This window comes from Eleginops maclovinus, chromosome 21 (assembly GCF_036324505.1).
Source record: "Eleginops maclovinus isolate JMC-PN-2008 ecotype Puerto Natales chromosome 21, JC_Emac_rtc_rv5, whole genome shotgun sequence".
In the NCBI taxonomy this organism is placed as follows: Eukaryota; Metazoa; Chordata; class Actinopteri; order Perciformes; family Eleginopidae; genus Eleginops; species Eleginops maclovinus.
Window position 1 is genome coordinate 12,372,953 of NC_086369.1, and position 20,391 is coordinate 12,393,343.

The 20,391-nt window shown below is 41.1% G+C and overlaps 1 protein-coding gene across 4 annotated transcripts in view; it reads right to left on the reverse strand.

Annotated features, from left to right (window-relative positions):
- Nucleotides 1-12,717, reverse strand: part of col11a1a (collagen, type XI, alpha 1a) — a 66,689-nt gene extending 53,972 nt beyond the window's left edge. For all 4 annotated transcript variants that reach the window (XM_063873975.1, XM_063873973.1, XM_063873974.1 and 1 more), the window contains exons 1-4: nucleotides 12,377-12,717; nucleotides 7,630-7,794; nucleotides 7,048-7,261; nucleotides 4,443-4,605 (exon numbers count right to left, since the gene is read on the reverse strand). In XM_063873975.1, the coding sequence (XP_063730045.1) occupies nucleotides 4,443-4,605; nucleotides 7,048-7,261; nucleotides 7,630-7,794; nucleotides 12,377-12,491 (657 nt within the window). In that variant the 5' untranslated portion in view covers nucleotides 12,492-12,717. The remainder of the gene's footprint in view (nucleotides 1-4,442; nucleotides 4,606-7,047; nucleotides 7,262-7,629; nucleotides 7,795-12,376) is intronic.
- Nucleotides 12,718-20,391: the final 7,674 nt, after the last annotated feature.

Genomic DNA, 20,391 nt, shown 5'->3' on the forward strand with positions numbered 1-20,391 from the left:
AATCACATTTCTCCAGTGTGAAACATCAGTTGAGATAACACTGCACTGCTTTAATTTTGAGTGAAAGAAGAAAAACTAAATAAATAACACTGTCAAGTCTGCAGCTGTTTAGCTTGGAATCAATTAGCCTGGCTCTGTCTAAATGGAAGAAAGTCACCTCCAGCATCTCAAAGTTCACTTATCTAGTCTGATGTATCTGTACAATTAATGGATCCAGGATCCCATTGAATGGACACATCATTCCTTAACATCTCTGTTAGCCTTTAAAATATTTACTATTCTGAGTGTCGACCTGCCAAATGGGCATGAAACAGCAGGAAACCTAGGTGCCAAGTCTGGAAAGGCCTCAGCTGAATGTGTGTCGGTATGTATGTGTGTTTGGGAAGGCTCGACAGAGGAGGAGAGATCAAGCTTTGCTCTGAGTCAGGTTGACATGTATTACCTCATGTGTCACCCTAAGACCAACAGTGAATGCTTGAACCCTGCCTACACTCAGCTCTAATTAGTCCAAGCCTGAGAGCCACCGTCTGCACACAAATACTCTGTGGAGACATGGTGTTCCACCTCTGGACCAGAACAGGACAACTGGCGTACTTTTGACTGTGCCACGGGAGGACAAGAGCGACATGAGAGACACATTCAGTGATACATGTTCGCGAGAACAAGAGAGACATAATCTCTCCTATTAACTCTAGGTGTGAGCGTGAGAAAGATGCTTCTAATTGTTAGAATAACAAACACCTGTATTAATCAGATACCTTCTTTACTTGCTTACTTAACTTAAAGTCTAAAAAGTAATACACCTATTGTAACAGAAATGGCACTAAAAAGGTTTTTCCCTCAAATGTGCACCAGTTGAAAATAAGAGCCAAGTTACCTAATGAACAAGCACAAACTCACAAAGCAAGTAAGAAACTGGTGTCGACTCAGGAAGGGTAACCCAAGAGGGATCCAGAGACAGACGGGCAGGGATTTAGAGAGAGCAGCTGGGATGGTAAAATATGTTTTGTGCTGGGAAACACCTGGGGGTGGTTATGCTGAGGCTCTGGGCCTGTCTTCCATTGTGAACTGCTGAGATAAAAGCCCATGGCAACTTGGAGCAAAGCCAGCGTTCCAAAATATGCGCTTTCTGGCTACAGCACAGCATAGTACAGCAGAAAACAGACCCACAAGGCTCAAGGTTAATGACTGCTGTGTAAGAGGTCAACAAGAAAAACAGAGAAGCTAAAAGAGAGAAGCAGGGTCAAGATCAATAGGTGAAGCTTGTGAATACTTGATGGTCCATTTGCTACCATCACTGTTACATCCTTTGTTTTGTTAAGCTTTTTGCCTGAGTTCACCTCCATTCAAGCTCATTAAGTACTTAAATGCATCATTCACTTTTAAACTCATGATAATTCTTACTATCAGAGCGGACAATACATTTTACATTTTACATTTTTTCATTAAAACACTGATTTTTATTGAGATTAGTGAAGCGCTGAGGTTTTCAACTGGAAGCCAGTTTTGACTCTGTCTGTTTAGATCTATCTGTAGTGACCTCATCTTGGGATACCACTGGATATAAATACTCAAAGGGGGGGTCAAAGGTTACAGCAGGGGTAACCACAGAGGAGCTGCATGAAGACAACCTCCATGTCTTGAATGGTCATTATACAGCACTGTTTAGTTCTGTTGTGACAGATAGCTCTTTTGTCTTTTCTAGACTCAAATCCAAACACATGTCGTAATTACAGGGCGAGAGCAGGGCATCACACTGGCTGAATCAAAACACAAGTGGTCGTCACCATTGGTCCTTTGACATACCTTTGCCCAGGGCAACAAACCCAAAGTCCAACCATAGCTAACTGTAATTAGACAGCCCTATACAACAATTAGTCACTTCCCCAAAGCCTATACAGTAGAGTGTCTCTGGCAGGAGAGGAGGACTGAGAGACCAAGAAAAGGGCAAAAGGGAGTTTCCACACCGGACAGTTGGATGATCAGCGCTGTAAAACATGACATCAAAAGATAGCCAGAGATTAGCTCATTAAAATAAAGGCTATATAGTCGTTCGACTGTTTTATGTTAGTATAATCCGTTCAAATTTGGCTTTTGCTTTCGGCTACCCAGGCTAGAAGACTGCTTTAAAAATATCTAAGACAAATCAGTATCTCATTTTTAAAGGCATCTCCTGGCAATACTGGTGGTGTGGGATTGCGACATAGACCACCTCTAGCCCTGAAGGTAAGATACTTGAGTGTGTGGATGAGTGTGTGCTTCCTAGGAATAGAGGGAATAGGTATGTAAACTAGTGTGCTCAATTCAGACAGGTAATGTCAGCGAGGCATGAATAGACAGTCTCATGGATATGGCACGGTAGGGAGGCCTCAAGGTGGAGGGGGTGGAGAGGGAGGAGGAGGTGGTGAGCAGGGGAGACTATGCTGGGGGAAATGAAAGACTCCCATTCATCTAAACCAGATCCCTTTGCGACGGTGGTCTACTCAGACGTGGGGCAGGTATGGCATGAATAGACGTTTATGAAAAATGTCGGTCAGCTTGTGAAAGCGAAAGTTAGGCTTTGAATAAGGGAGCAAATGTTTTATTAACACTGAAGTGAGTTTTTTAGGAAATATGTATCTATCACTTCGAAGAATATACAACAAATCACTGCTTAGTGCATGCGTTTGGTGCATTCCTCCAACTTTGCTTTGTAAACGAATCGTGTTTCATAACTAACTGAAATAAAAAAAGACGTGAGAATCAGAAATCCAAGGTATTTCCTTCAGTGGTATATCCCAGCATGCATCAGGCCCTGTGGATCTCTGAGGAGAGCAGGGAGACAGAGAACAGACAGGAGACCTGTTCCAGGAACCACACAGAGAAGACCCTGTTAACTGGCTCCTATTTTCAGCCCTTCCACCGGCCTGCCCCTGACTGGACACACTGTTTCATACAAATGTTGGTTTTACTGCCCTTTCATAAATCTAATCCAACCTGACAGGAGATATGAAAGCAAATCTGCTCATAAAACTCGCACCTAAAAATCTGACTCTAGCTCTAACTTGAATGAATGATATGACACAGCAATGTCAGTCCAGTTCAAAAATGTCTTCCTAATAAAGGTCAATTCAAAATAATTACAAATGAATGAATTGACTTTTTAAACATCACTATACAAATCATCTACAGCATGATGAAAATATATTGCTTTTCTATAAAGTAAAGTAGATATTTATTTCGTTATGGCGTCTGACAGGTGATAAAATACCTAATTTATATCTGAACTCCGGCATGATCCCAGTAACTTCACCAGGACAGACATTTCAAACAATGCAAGAAAGAAAATGTAAAGTATGAAATAATGAGCAACACAGAGATTATAAAAGAAATCCGGACCCTCTGTTCCCATGAGGATGACAAACAATTCCAAAAAAATGCTTTACAACAAGAGCAGCGGCGTCAATCATTCAAATTTGGCATTTTAACGCAGAGTCATTACAGCTACCAATAAACAAACCAGCACCCTCACAAGCAAACACTATCCTCATACAGCCTATCAGGGGTGTTTACTTCCCACCAAAGGAGCGTCATGACAATTCAGCCATTGTGTGTCATTATTTACATCTGCCTGACCCCATGCCAGGCTCCACCTCTGGATAAACTGTGCCTCAACTTTATGTTCAAATCACTGACTATGGACGAGGAAGATTGTAGCATACCAGTAATGGCTGAAACTCAATAACTGCCTATTCTATAACAAAACAGGTGGAGATAGACTAGTAGGAAAATCTTTTTACTTTCATGTTCGGGCTCAGAAAAAGATTTACATCAGTGTTCAACTCCGACTATTTTGGAGAGTTAATGTATAGTGCCAAGTCCAATAAGACCCCCCACCATGATTTCTAACTCTCCTTGTGGCACAGTTTATATACAACTGACTCAAACTTAGAAGTGACTCATTGTCAAAGCAGCATTCATGTTTTTTAAATGTATATCTTTGAACTAACACATGACGAAACTGCACTTAACACTTGAGAGTAAAAGGACAACTTTTTCCATAGGAGAGATTGAAAAAATGGTGGGTCGATTCCCCACTGTACTCCATGTCAGTTTAAACTATTATATTAAACCAATCCAAGAGGACGTTTTAACAAGGCCACCTATTTTTGGTAAACCATGTGAAACTCCCATGGCACTAAGTGTCAGTAATTACAAGGTAAAGAGAAGCTTTAACAACGGATCTGAGAAAACTGAAAGGTTGACTGGTAGCCAATGTGTGCTTTGCAGAAAAAACACAAACAAGCAATAACAATGTACAAAGGTGGTAGATCGAGCCGATTAGACATAGGCTTAGGTCTAAATATCACCACTTCCATGTGTTTAAGTTTCCAAAACAAACAACTAATTCCATTAGAAATGGTGGCAACAAGCAGCTTAAACAATCACACAAAAAACCTTACCTGGAAAACCTCCTCATCCATGATCCTGGTGCCAAACACGGTAATGCCGTTGGTGTTGATGGTGCCATACTCGCTCCTGAGGAGAGGCTTGGTGATCTTCTTCTTACAGTCTACAATGATGGTGACCGTCTTCTTCTCCACACTGATGGCCACACGATGCCACCTGGTCAAGGACACGAAAGGAACCACGGTCAATCATTTCACAAGTCACTCGATGTAGATTCATTATTTACGAAAGAGTTAGGTTACTAGGAGCACATAGGGTATTGTAAAGCATTTTAGGCATGGTAATTAGTTAAATCAGAGGTGGATGTAACATAAACGACACGACACGTCCTTAAAATGAGGACAATTCATTGTATGTGGGACAGGTGTTCAGGCAAAAACATGAACATCATTACAGACATTCTTAGGTAATGTTATCAGTAATAGGATTATAATCTGCCTTTGATATATCAAAACACACAGGTCCAGGAGAGATGAACTCTGGTTTATCATGTGATTTATTCAGAGTTATTTATGTATGATATATTTTGATAAACAACACCCATAGAAGCAACCAGTTAACCGGGGTCACACGTGAGTCTGACACCTCCGTTGCTTCTGGACCATTTGCCACTGCACTTAAGGGCTATTGCATACCAGGCAGCGGTGGACCACATTCTTGCCCCCACACTCTGGCCCTGTTTAACACAGGATTACACTCATTAAACTCCAAACTTAATCCTCCTTCTGGATTACTCGGTATGACAGACATGGTGAACATTGTGGAAAGTGTGTCTCAGGATCCAGGAAGGCCTGCCTTGCCAGAGCAGGAGACACACAGTCAAAACATTGTTCTGAGGTGGAAGATGAGACCTGGCACCACTGTAGCTCAAGCTACGCAATATAAGAAGTGCCTACAGATTAACTGTGACTCTGACATCATATAGATACATCTGTATGGGAAGCCTTGGTATCAGAAGAGGAAAAATGTCCAGCTCCTTTGAACACAGCCTGATTATACAAACATATTCCAGGGTAGGCAATAGAGCTTGTAGGAAAATAAACATGCAACGCTCTCTGGCCTCAGCAGTACAACAGAACGGATTACTTGTCACCTTATATGGCAGCAAAACAAAGGTTGACTTTGACAGATTTAAGATGTTTCTTAAACATTTGAAGTGCATTATGTTAAAAACAAGAATAATAAGATTGCATTTGAGAAAGCAATGCAATCTTTTGAAAACCATGTGTGAACAGCTTGAATTAGAAATATCTGAGGGCATGCACTTTACAGGACCAGCTCATTAGAAATCCTCCTTTCCACCTCCCCTTCCTTTAAAGAAAGGATAACGCTCTTTTTATCCTTGTCAACTTACCATTATTGTGCCTCTCTTGTTAGGCTTTGCATATGCTCTTAGTACCACTGAATACATCTACGAGGACTTTAGTTTGTACAGAGCCTGAGCTGTAGTCAATGAAGATTTAGAGAAGGCATGGAGATCAAGAAGTGTTCAAATCCTCTACAGAGAACACTGCTCCTTAGACACTGGGTCACCACAACTACACACCGGACATAACAGCTCTACAAGATGGACACCATACTGGCTGACCTTCTCTTTGTTGCACTCTGCACCTTTCTTCTGAAAACAGCGTGCACATCAAGTCTCATTGAATGTTAATTTGGGTCACACAACTATTGTTACAGGGTTAGGACTTCTTCTGCTATCCTCTACTATCCTCACATACCCTGTTCAGCAAGTGAAACAATGTGTTGAATAACACTGCAAGACATTATAAAACACAATTCAAGTGATACAGTATTTCCCAGCAGCCATTCTGTTTTTGTATCCCCTCTTGCCCCTGTACACAGGCTCATGCCAGCTAAGCCGAAGCTCGGAGTGAGAGTTCTGGGATTTCTGAACCTGGGAGCAGATAATCAGGTTTATGCTAAAAGGTTTGGAGCGCTGTTTGTGGTTGGGTAAGGTAATCCAAAGGGGTAAAAAAGGAAGTTTAGGACTGCCCCTTTCCCCTCCTTGCTTTCCCCCCTCTCTAAAATAACAGAGGCAGTGAGTTCATGGATGAGGTCAGGTTGCCCATAGCAGACCCTGCTGTGCCCCAATAATCCAGTGTCTCCCTGTCTCTGACCTGTCTCTTTGCCCATGGACCCCTGATGGGATGGATAATCCGGTCATGAGCACCTGTGGTGCAAAGATGGGAAGATCCTGTTTTCTTTCTTTTTGAGGAAGAATAAGTCAGCGAAAATAAGCCAAATGTTTGAGTGTTCTGAGCTGATACAGAAAATATAGTTTTAAGATGATCAAAATGACTCCACTTACAGTACCAATACATAACCATGATTACTCATGAGAAATGATATCAAAATATAGAACAATTCGTTCCACGTTGTTCATTAAAATAATGGATTGATCGGTTGAAACCCAGTTAGACAACACTTCTTGAGTACTTTCTGCACCATCAAGCTTTTTTATCTCAGACAATAAATGTACCCCCCTCCCTGCAACACCCATTCCTTCTGAATCAGCTCAGACCATGAGTCGGAGGGTGCGTGGGTAAGTTTGAGTGTTATATTACATGAGTGGATGTTTGAGCTTTGACTTACTTTCCATCAGCAAGGTTGAGACTACGGAACAGAGGGTAGTCCTCCGGCGCTGGCTTGCCAGTCTGATCCTCATACAGGAAGACAGGTGAACGTCCCACTTCCACACCCAGCTGCTGGACTCCCTGCTCGTTGTAAATGGACAGCAAGAAGGACTGGAGGCCGGATTTGGGGCGCACTGTGGTCAGGATGGAGAAGTCCTCAGGAAAAACACCTCCTTCACGGCCAGAAGAGAAGGGGGGGGAAGAAGGTGAATGGGTTAGAGGTATTCAGAGAACACTTTAGTATAACTAGTTAAAAACTGTAAATCTATTATAATATTTTGGTTACAAAACATTGAATTCAACACTGTACCCACTGTAGGGTAACACTCATATTTAAGATTATAATGATGTGACTACAGCCACTAAATACAAGCTTTCACACATCTTCAATTCATTCTTTAGAGATGTGTCATATGACACTTTATTAAAAGCCCATATCCTGTCCATAAGCGGAGGACCCAGATTCAAATCTGGCCCAGGACACATTACTAGTAAACACTTAGTGGTGGAAAGAAGTTAATGGCTGAAAAGTTGATCTTACCAGGGAATAACTGCGTGGTCGGGGCACTGATCTGGACCTCCTTGGCAACTCGGTAAGCTGAGTCCGGCTTTGATGCTCTTCGGTTTGTGCAAAGTCCTGATGTTTTCGTCACTCCTTCGGGGTAATTTTGAAATTCTAATACATTTAGCACGTCCACTGGCTCTGCTGATGGGAGAACACATAAAAAAAAACGTTAGCTCATTGCATTGATTTGATTGAAGGCTAAATTTGATTCAGCACATGTTTGATGGGTAACAATATTGAAAGTGACATGCATACTGTATCAAAGTATGTTATTGTTTATATGGTATATGGTGATACTGGTAACGGGCAGTGATAGAATCACAGCGTTATTTATGTAAAAGGAAACACTAACCCATCTTAGGCTGTGAAACACTTGAGAGTTACCTTCAGTATTACCTCCTATACTAGTCCCTCTGCATTAAAACTGAACTTATCATGGACACAGTACACCCTATTAATGAAGACCAATATACTTTACCCCCCATTGAGCATTACATGTTTAAAGAGTGGTTTTGGGGGTGGGGGAATCCTTACTTCCTGTTGTTCTACAGGCTCATCTGAAAGGACATTTCTCAGTCATGGCCAACCAAAGAGCATGTGCCAACAGATATCTAGTTCTACAGTAAAACACCTGGATATGTTTACCTTGATAAGGCTCTCTGGGTTTTCCATTCTGTTAGATCTGAGTCACTTTATATAAAAGAGTCTGTGTGGTGATGGTGCCCATAGAGACCCCTGGGAAAGGATTGTAGTCGTGCCTCTTCTTCAAAACACCCTCACAGTATAAACCTTTGGATTGGTTAATCTGACAAGGGAGAAACCAAAGTGCTGCAGTGTATGGACGACTGTAATGAAGGCTATTTGTACCTTGAATATTATTATCAATACAAGGTTGAGACAAGGTTGAGTCTTGACAATGTTTTTCTTTTGTGGAAGAGCACATTTTGATGATAAGGACATACAGTGTGCACTATGAATAAAGCCCCACATAAAAACTTCAAAGCCATGCTAAAATAAAATAGGCACTCAATTCAGTCCACAGAGCAGCTTTATCCCACCAAAGCCAGGTAATACAATGGCATACTGTTAAATGGAATTGCACTAATCTGTTTTTGTGGGGTAAATAAGCATGCAGAGGTGTCTGAAAGCATCAGAAACTCTTTTCCGACAGCTCTAAAAAACACTGTTTTGGTTGGCATGTAGAGGTCAAATCTTTCTGAAAGTTTCTTTAACTTCTTGATACAGGGGGGGGGGGGGGGGGGTGGGGTGATGCTGCTCTCAACACTTTCTGGTCAACATTCCATCTGTGGCATGAAAAAGCAAATTAAGAGCCTGTTCCAGTCTGTTTGGAGAAGGATGTGCTTTGGGGACAAATCTCTTTTTCAACATGAATATATTCCTGCTACATATCAGCTTTTAATATCACTTTAAGATCCTGAGGGAATTGTCAAATAAAAAGGACTTGTCCTTCATGTGGTCTCCTTATCTTCAAGTACCTTTTAGAATACCTTCAATGGACCAGATGTACATCATGAATTAAGCAAACCACTCTCAAAAGCAATCTTAACCTGTTGGTAAAAGATGTATGACATTCTAAGGGAAATCCGTGTCATGATTAAGCTCCTCATTGTGGCAACACACAAGCGTATAGAAGACAAATTATGTAAAAACATCAGAGAAAATGTCAAGTTGAGAGCAAAATCTGCACACTGCTACTCCATATGAATGCCGTCGCTAAGGAATCTTTTTTGAAGCTTGTGAGGATGAACCAACTACTTACTTTGGAGAGTGAACTGAGGATCTCATTGTGAGTTCCTGCCGAGTTGCTTTCAGTTCAAACTCCAGGACTCATAGGTTCCAGATGTGGCAATTTGGCCAGGCTACGACCCTCACACAGAGGTGCTGAGAAAACGTCAATACTGGCCAATCCATTTAGGTTGCCAAATGAGTGTGCACAGGTTTAAAAAGAGTGCATCTGATAGGCTGGTGTGAGTTTGCCCTCAGGGCTGAGCAAACAGGCCATATGGAAACAGGCCAGCAGAACCCAGGTGGCATGAAGTGATGGACCTACCTAAGTCTGGGAAAGGGTAATCATTCTAGCCAGTTCAGTCAAGCCAGCTTCTATTGTTCAGTTGTTAGAGCATCTAAACATCATTATGCAAATGGAATGCTGAGAGGGTAGGTGCAGTGTGAAACATTACCATAAGACATACATCTACTAATAATATAATCTCCATCATGTTCACAGGTGTACTTGGACTTAAACAGTGTGTTCCAAGAGATAACAACACCTGCTCTAGGACAGAGGCCAAAAAAAGTCTGTCTCAGCTCATCCTTTATCACATAGTTTGTTAGACTTGAGCAAACTGATCCCATAAGTACTCCTCCTGTTGTGTCAATTTCCGCTCTCACATTTTAACAGAAAGGTAAAATTGGCAGATAAATGGAGGACCTTTTCACCTGCAGCTCCCTTAGACTCTAATAATATCTTCAGCCAGTATGTCTCTCTATATATCCCCCACTCCTCACTCTCCCTCTCTCCTTCCTTTAACTTCCACCATGCTGCCGGCTAAAACAAGACAGCTTTATGCTGGTGTCATACCAAAGAAACTTAACAGAGACCAACCCAGTTTTTCAAAGCATTTCCCCCGCTTGCTTTTCCTCACATTTGCTCCGTTTACTGCATGACTCAATATAACTAACAGAGCATGTTAGTGTTTCTTTTTTCACAAAACAGGTCATGTTGCAGAAAGAGATCTAAATGTGATCCTACACATTTCAGAGTTTTAGTTTCAATTTGCAGTATTGGTACATTTTCAGTGGAGGAAAAAGAGGATTGTTCGTCTGATTCATGATTCATAAATGAATATGGATGTGTGACAGCTACACAGGACAAAGGTCCAGCAAGGAGCTGATTATCTGATGTTCCCGGGTGAGCACATTAGGGAGACTCTGAAAATCCTAGCTTTGTCTCCTGGAATGCACATGCCTGCGCCCCAGGGGCTGAGAAAACGTGTCTGTACATTGCTAGATGGAGTGGGCACCCTGCAGAAATGGTTTTGGTTGACTGAGACCCTTGAACACAGAGCCAGCAGCAGAATATTTAGGATTACAAATAATAGTATGAAAAAAGGCAGTAGTTGATGTGTTTTAAAGGTGACATGTTCAATCATTGGAGGCCAGTATCTTCTGAGTTAAATCCTAGCAGGAAGCAAATGACTGCAAAACGACAAAATGTTATGTTGAAAATGAATAGAAACACTTGGTTTGTGCTGTAAAAATTAAAATAGCAATAACACTGCATTAATTCAAATTGTGGCCATTCCTTGCTTTAAGTAAATATTTGGTTGAAAGGTCGAGTTATCTGACTACCTCTGTGCTTATCAAACATTTGCAAGTTGAGAGAAAAATGTAAACCAAGTCTTTAATTCTGTATCTAAATCTGTTTTCAACAATAAATACTTGCAGAGTTGTCTATAAATGAGGTGTGAGGCCTATGTAATCCTGAACCCTGTGACTTGCAGCTATTATAGCTGCAGGCTAGGCCCATATGCAGGCCTACTCTTTGAAGGCTCTGAAATCATAGGGAAGTGCAACAAGGACCATCATCAAATAACTGCTCAGTACTTAGAGGGGAAGCATTCCCACCGCTCACACAACACAGCCTTGTCCAGCAGCCGACAAAACATCTAAGTGCAAAGTTGAGGGGAAGAGCTGGGCACTGCGGGGGTTGCACAAGCCAGCTTTTGGGCTTCAGTGTGGACCAGGGCAGTGTGGAGATAGGGTGAACCTGCCTGACCACTTAGCCCCCTGCAGACACACAGGGGCTTTGCACTCTACACCCACAGGTCAGAGATCCACTGAAGCCTTCTTATTCCTTTCTTACTACAAATGTATCATCACATGCTCTAACCCCATAGAACACATGTATATGTTTTGATCGGTTAAATTGTTGAATGGTCAACATAAAGATATGGTTACAGCAGACAACTCAATATCCCATGAAATGAAATATAAGATTGCATTTCAATATGAGGGTTGGTTTCAGCTCAATTCAACATCTGTAAGTAGCACGTTATCAAAGTTCAGGGTCTGTCCAGTGTCGTCTGGCTATGAAATCCACCCTAATAACCATGTCCACATCCACCTAGCGGACCACAGTCCAAACAAAGAGCTTTCTTTCAGCCTAAGTGAATCTTAAAAAAATAGGGAACACTGCTCTGCTCTCAATAAGCACATACCAGCGGCTTAGGATGAAATTAATTGGACGAAGTGTTTCATCTTCTGAGAGGATGCTTTCCATTCATGCGTAAAAGTAGCCCGCTGTAAAATGTGTGATAATGAATATTGTGTTTAAGCCACAAAAGTATCCCCTGCTAACATGTACTGTATACGTTGGTTCTCGGGGTTTAACCGTCCGCTTTACAGCAGGGTACCTTTTTACTGTACGTCACCGCAGTTTTTTGTCCGGTGCATTCCACATAACGCTCAATCATACAGGTGGCAATGAGGGGTATTCTCGCTTGAATGATTCTACTCTGGTTGTGGAACGGTGAAAACACTCAAATGATAATGACCACGAAGCAAACGTGATGCCGCTGTGTCCAGGTAAATCTGATAATACTCCAATCTCCATCACAGTTACCGAGGTTTCCCAGCCGGTCGCTGCTCCGTCCGCTTTCGGCCAGATAAAGTTCGAGGCGTTTATTCCTAATAATCTTACCTGCTCTGACATGGGTAGCTTGTAGAACCAGGGTTAAAGTGATGAGAGCGGTTACAGTGGGATCCATAAGCCACCTTTTCGTTTTCCACCTTGTGGACCACCTTTGCATCTCCATGGTCGCGCCGACAATTAAATAAAACTTTTGAGCGACTTCAGGTGATTTTTAGAGACGTCCCTTCCACAATCCCAAATGACGATGAAAACTGTCCTACAAAAAAGCCATATGTGTGAAGTTTCAGCCTCTTCTGTCAGCCACACCGAGGCCCCCGATCCTCCTTTCCAGTGCCCAGCCTTCAGAGTGAAGGAAGTCGGGCTTTAACCATAACGCGCAGAGTGCAGTCGGTACACTTGGTGTGTCAACGGACAGGAGGGCTGGGCAAGCTCCACAAACCGGAGCCACGGTTACAGGGAAGTGACAAGGGAGCCAGCCCCCGATTAGCAAATCACGGGGCTGGAAATTCTCCTTCGGGTCCTCCCATTAGCTTTGTAATGTGCCCCCAAGTCTCTCCCGAGTGCACTGAGTAAAGAGATGAAAAATAAAACCGTGACAAAGTTGGTAACGACCTGAGAGTGATGAAAAAGCAGGATTGTGCCTCCAGAGTGAATATTAGGCTGATTATATCCTTGGTCCACTAATATTACACCTCCTAAACTGGTGCATGTAACTGCAGTTATTTGAAGCATAAATACAATATTGAGTAAGTATATGTTGTTACATTTACTTTATATATAAACCTTTTCACACTTCTAAATAGTAGCCCTACACCACAAAAAGCACAACCCCACATAAATATAGGCTAAATCAACTAACATGCAACAATAATGTTAAATCATATCCATAAAGAGCTCAATTTGATTAGCATTTGTTTGGTGTCGTGAGAGGAAATCATGCAGCCAGTACCAATCCAGGACATTTGACCTAATGGTGTCAGTTTTGTAAAATTGGGCTTCTTCTTTGCTGTTATTCTAGTTAGTTGTTTTTCTATTAAAAAAAGTATATGCACATTTTATATTTTAAAAGAATGCACATGCCACAGTATACTAAGGGAATTCCTGAAGACCTCTCCATTTTTCTCTTGTAGATGGGCTACATGGCTTAGGCAACTTGTTTTATTTCAATTTGCAAACTCTACTTCCTCACGGTCGATAAAAGACATGCATGACATGTAGCCTATGCTATAACTTTTAATGAAACTACACAAATCGAAGCTCCAAAATAATTGATGGATTGATGTGCCTAATTCCACTTTCTCTTTTGCAGCCTTCAAAAGCTTGCTCCATGTTCACAGACACGTTTTCTCAGCTCAAAGTAAAAAATACTTTTGACAGGCCTTATATGCAAATGTGCATTTAAGGGCATTTCTACAGCCTATGTTGATCTGGGATTGCGGGATGGAGGCTGGTGCACCAATTTTAAATACAAAACAATAAATTAAACTGACAATGTGACACAAAGAAGCAGACACACAGATGCAATAATCTTCCAGCCATGTGAGATAAATTCAACTATTCCCAGACCGACTTTTGGACAACTCTGAAGACGATGTTGGATTTAAGGATTCCTCATCTCATATGACCTTTGAGAAACAGGGGTCACTCCAGAAGACAGTCCGCTACTTGTATCTCTTGGCTTTCACCAGTAAAAGCATGGATCCTGACCAGGTTCTGTCTGTCAGCCTGCTCGTCCTTCCCAGCCAGCCAGACTGTTTCCTGCCAAATGGTATCAGATGCTCCTACTGGATGGCCAGTGGCAAAACTCAGAGCAATTGTTCTCGGAAGAATTGGTGGCTGGGCAGGAAAAGTGTTCTTGCTACATCCCATTCTCATGGTTCAGAGAGCAGGGGCAGTTATTTGCAAAGCTTGCTCCAGTGTGGGTTGTTGTAGAGGTCCATGTGTTATCGAGAGGAATCTCTTACCATTTGGTGCAGAGGAGGATTATAATAAAAGAATGAAGAAGGGGGCTTGGCATTGCGCTGACCTTCTTTACTATTTCCTACATACCAATTCACACAATTATAGGCTTAGCCTTAGAGAGTTAGATGCACACTTCAGAAGAGATGTTAATTCTGACAAGGCACTCAAGGCAAATGAAAGATGCTGCGGTGACAGCAGCAGATGGTAGCCTCAGGGATTGTGAAGGATGCATTTGATATTTTGGGTTTGCCGGTTTGATTTCCTGTTGGATGGGGATATCTGGCCAAAGAGCAAGTCACATTCCCTTTCCTTCTAGAGACCCTGTCAGTACACTTGCCACCAAATAAACCACTGTTATTCTGTTAGATGCGCATTGTGACCAGCTGTAGAAACTAGCCTATTCAGACTTTGTTTCTCTTTAAAATATCCCCTGATCTCCTCCTTCGCTCAATACAGACATGAGTCGTAATCACTACAAAGCCTTTGTTACAACATTCATTTCCTTAATACAGCATATACTTTACAAACACAACTGCATGTAGCTCTCTTTGTGAATGAAAAATTAAGAAAAGCAACTTTTACTGAGGAATGCAAAACCTCAAAGAGATTAGGAGGGATTTGCTGACTCAATGTTTGGATACTTACCAGTTTTAGCTTCATGTTGTCTTTACATATGGCCATACCAGGAAGCAGACGAGGTAAGAGCAGCCATGCAGCCATACATGTTATATATATGTAATACTATATTAGGAGAAGTAATCATCCAAGATGGACCTTATAAGAGGTTGACTAATTAATTGGCTCAGATGATACATTTATTTAACAACTTGTAAAGTGCAATCATAATCTCTTGGAAGTACATTTCTGTACGAGAGGTTGTGTCATTAGCCTTATGCAATACATACTCAAAACCAGTAAAAAAAAAAAAAAAGGATCACTTGAGAAAATGTTAGAATAATCCCACTGCTGCTCTTTATAAATACACCAAAGTAGCAACAAACCACAGGTTGGCATCCTACAGCATTTAGCTGCTGCTTAGTATTTAGTATACAACACATAATTCACAGAGGCCAGCAACATTTAGTAGAAGAAAACATCAGAACCTTTTGCTAGAAAGAGATAATTATGTCAAATATATCCTGTTAGTGAATGAGTACTGCATGGTAAAATGAGAATAGTTATTTTACTTGCCATGAGTTTTACCTGACATGGTATTGAAACACAAGCACTTTTCACAGGCACACTCAAACCAACCACCCGCCACTGTCTGTCAGTGTTTACACACTGCATAGAGGAGAGGATAAAGAGCTCTTTCTCCAGCCTCTCTCTAGTCCTCTAACACAAGCAAGAAAACATTCCCTAACTTCACAAACATCCTTTTTGGCTACCATAGTATTTCATTAGAAATAATACACTTTATAATCTTATACAAATTGGTAAGCTTAGTCATCATTGGACCAAAACACTTTAGAAGTCTAACCAGGTATTGGGTGATTTGAGTTCATCTGTGGAAAGCCAGGTCTTTATGTTTTAGGAGGTTTCTTTGCCATGGGTTTTGGTGGTTTTCAGAATTAGTTTTGCTTTTGAAATGACTCTTCATTGATATACAATACTATGGAAGAGTATCAAATGTGTATTTTGATTCTGTGGTCTACCATATAGCACACCATAATGAACGTTTAGCTAAATATCACCTCCACTTTCATTGGGCATGTGCATGTCCCGCCATACAGGAGACGGTGTCATTCAGATACGGAAATGTGACATGTAAAGTCCAATATATCAGCTGCAGACCTGATGCAGAACACCGGGATATTTCCAGCTTTTAAAACCTAAAGTTGCTGGATAAAATTACTATGATGCTAGGCTTAACACATAAGCCAAAATAATTGTTGAAGTAAAGAACAGACTCTGATTTCCTTCAATGAACAGGATAACACTGCGCCACTTAAATAGTAAGTGCTTTGGCAGTAATGATCCCAATTCTAGAAAATGGAGGTGTAAAATAATTAGTCTTGCTTATCTACAAATTAAATAAAGCTGAATTTACTTGCACATTTATTTTGATAAATAAATACAATTACAGTACCAACAATATATGTGTAAACAAAGAGTAGTGTTGCTTGAGCTGCATAGCGATATGATGAAAGAATTGGAATACAGGTGTTTGTAATGGGAAGCAGCCTGATTCTGAAGCACATCAGAGAAAGGAAGGAGAAGTCTTGCAGCCAGACATGCAACCCGTTATATGTCTCAGAAGGTCAGGAATGTTATACACATTGTGGCTGAGGTATCTAAAATGAGAGCTTTAGCAAAAAAAGAGAAAGAAATGTAATGTAATTTAAGGGCTTCTGTGCTGTTCCTGTGTGAGATCACTTGATAATTACAGGGGTTTTTTCAATGCTGTATGAGGCACAGAATGCATCAACCGCATGTTGGAATAACAATAATTGTTGGCAACCAGATCTAAGGTAAGCTTGTCTTAGTAGAGTAATTCAAAATCAATCTAAATCTTTGGTTGAACCTTTTTCTTTAATACTTTTTTGGGCCTTAAACTTTATTTAAAGAACTCTTCTCCACTTCATGCTCCTAGACAATAGTCCAACACAGCCACATATTTCATACAGGGCCATTTTAAAACAACACAAAACTTTAGTTGATGTGAAGTTGATGGAGCTATTGAAAGTTTGCTTAATTGCTGTGGGGTTCAGCACAAGAGCCCCTATGTGATGGCTTCATGGACAGTTTGAGTGCCACAACAATTTCCCTCCCCTAATGTAATACTTACAGGACAGCTTTGCTTTCAGCCAATTATTAAACGCTGAAGGTAGAGCTGTATGTTCACACCACCTGGTTGGGGCGGATCTTCAGTGAGCCCTCGGGTCAAAAATGTAGAGTTAAGAGAGTTGCATGACAAAAAAACAGATGGCGGACATATTCTGCAGCAAATATACAGGAGACTCTCTGTTTCACCCTCCCTGTTATGGGTGGAACGGTGAAAGTTAGAGGTCAAAGCTGTGGAAATGATCTGATTTGGTATAGCTGGGTACAGACCTGAAAAGATGTCATGGCAAAATGAGTTTAGGTGGTCAGATTCAAACAAGAAGTGGGCATAAGCATTAACACCCTCAGCACAAAATAACTTGGGAACTTAATACACTTGAATAATGGCTGCAACACAAACACTTGGATTAAAATCACTTCCCAGACATGCACTGCAGTAATTAACCATTCGACATCCCTGGCAAAATGGGTTAATAGACTTGGAATTTGGGAATATTAAATAACAATAGAAAGCAGTGCTAGTGTAGATCTACACCAGGTGTGTCTGAGGGCAGACTGTGTGTCCAGCAGTAGGCACTACAGTAGTGGAATGACAGAGAGACAATATGCAGGTGACATTATTATTATAATCTTGCTAAGACTATAGGAAAACACTTCCTTAAACAGATACAATAACAAGTGGATAGACGTTTTAAAAATCAACATTATATCTCAGTTGCCTGCTGTTTCTAACGGTTCATACTTGTATTTTAATTACAGTATTTACATTTTTTCTTTCTTTGCTACACCATGGGGATCTTTCGCCTAATTTGGCGGCACTGTTTGATAGGAACGGCACAGCAAGCGCCGAGCCTGTCAAGAAAAGGCCGTTTATTTTTGCTGTTATTAAAGGAATAATAATTTATATAATAATGGCTGAATGTCTGGAATAATAATTTAACATAAATGGAAATGTGGCCTTTAATTGGGATGAAAATTATAGCATTTGAACTGCGATGGATCTTTTTATGATGCAATACACCCTCATAATGTGCCTTAGCCGCACAAGTTGCTAATATAGAGCCCAGGTTTGCTTTACTTAGTCGGCCCTGGCTAAAATCTCCTTTCCTGGTTTGCTCTGTGGGCAGTGGTAGTCAGCCTCGATCACACAGCTCCTTTTCATATGTCTCAGTGTCTCCCTCCCAAACTGTAACTGAGTTGTTGAAAATTGCCCTGTAACATCACTCAGTGTGCACCCACAGGGCCGGCACTGAACTACTATGGGTTCTAAAGGGCAGCCAATGGGACAGGGTTTGCAGACTGTGATGCATTGGAGGAGGCGTACTTTATGTGTCTATTCTTATTACAAAATGACAGACTGTGTGTACACATTTGATGTGGTGCAGTATGGATATATGTTTGATGCAAGACTGTCTGTCTGTCTGTCTCTGCCATGTAGCCTTTGATTGTACCGGAGCATATGAGCACAACCAGGTTTTTTTCACTATCTCATTTACTGACATCCAAAATCAGTTCATTAACTCACTGTCGGAGGACTGATAGAAAAACACTCTAAAAAGTGTGCAGTAGTCCTGTTCGTTTGACCACTAAAGGAGTGTGGTGAAGAGGTCGCAACCCAGCCCAAGACCGAGTGAAGTTACACTCACCTCTGGACAGAACTGCTGTTCTGTGTTGCTTGTATTATCCAACGCAGCCCTTCAAGGCGAGCTTCAGGTGCAGACCCTTGCAGTTCAGGTATGCTGCAGAAACATGTTAGAAAAAAGGATGTGGGGAGTTCAGTGATGAGACAAAATATGTGTCTCCTCATATCAAATTAGGGCTTTAAACTTTTCATTGCGTAAAGAATTGCTTGTTAATGCAAACCAACGATCACTTTTAATGTCATTTTAAGAAAAAATGTAAGGACTACAATCCCTGAGCCATTTCTATGGTTAAAACATTCTATGTTGTTATTTTTAAAAACAACAGGTGTGTCAGGGCCTGGGACACATACTGTTCATGGAATACAGGCATCGTTAATCAGCCTCATGGTTATTGGTTACACCTGCATTTAAAGAGCCAAAATGTACCAAAAGGTCTAGCTTCCTAATTAACACACCTGCCATTAAATGAAGTGGAGACATTGTTAGTCGCACTCAATTACTTGATTGGTCAGTTATTGGTCAGTTTTTGATCAGTTATTGATCATTTATTGATCCGTTTTTGCTTGAAAACACATAATATGACTTTGACTGTTAGCTCCTGGCACAGATTTGATCATGTAATCGTATAGAGTGGAGCAAAGGTATAATGTTTCCTTTATGAAAATAGTGTCTTTTGTACTTTTTGGAGCCTACTCACAGTAAGTTAAGTAAAGTAATTCGCAAATGTATCCTGCTAAGTGAAATTTCACTGCTGGCCACTTGAGAGTATCATTAACGACTAACAAGACTACCAAGGTTTTTCAACTAATAACACATACTACTGGCTGAATAACTTCACCAGTCTGGTTTTGAAAACACCATGACTCCATTGGAGGCAGGCAGGCCTTAATTAAAGAATTGCAGCCAGCCATGGGAGGTTGTGGAGACTAGCAGTCGAGACATGGAATAAGTGGGAATCCTAATGTCAGATTCTTATGTCCTCCCTACATTTGAATGATAGGTCTGGGCTTTAATGGCCATTTGACTTTTTAGCTTGGTTGACAACATATCACTTAGCACTTGGAGGAGTGTTGATCATCATTTTTGATTGTAGGAGGCTAAAATAAAAAGAGCTGATTGGACAAAAGTTGATTATGAAAGACCATTTGTTCATGATACGTGATGTATACTCTATAAGCAGTGGTTTGGACCTGGGCTGCGGCTGGAATCACTTAGAATTGTGAATGGTCTCCGTATGTGCATTCTTTTGTAACCAATGCCAATGCACTCTCAGTGGGTAAACTTTGTTGCCAGGTCAGATGATGTCAGAGCAATGGGGAGTTCTTCTTTAACTTTATTTTATTACAGAGATCTTTCTTAATTGATACAAGATTGATATCGAAGCAGCCAAGAGAAATAGTTTGCATGGATGGGAATTGCTGTGAAAAGTTTAAAGTTGTCTTGTTTTAGATCTGTAAAGCACGTTTAGAGGAGGTATTTTGGAAATCTTAGAAGGCACTGGAGTTAAAACAGGATCATACATAATTGCTGTGTTACATATAACGTTCCCTCATTAGAGTCCAACAGCTGCAGCAACATTAAACCAACGCGATAGGATCTATAATGTCCCCATATACAATTCTCCTAAAATGTGGAGTTGCTGTAGTCCCGCTCTGTGCCTCCATTCAGCATGTT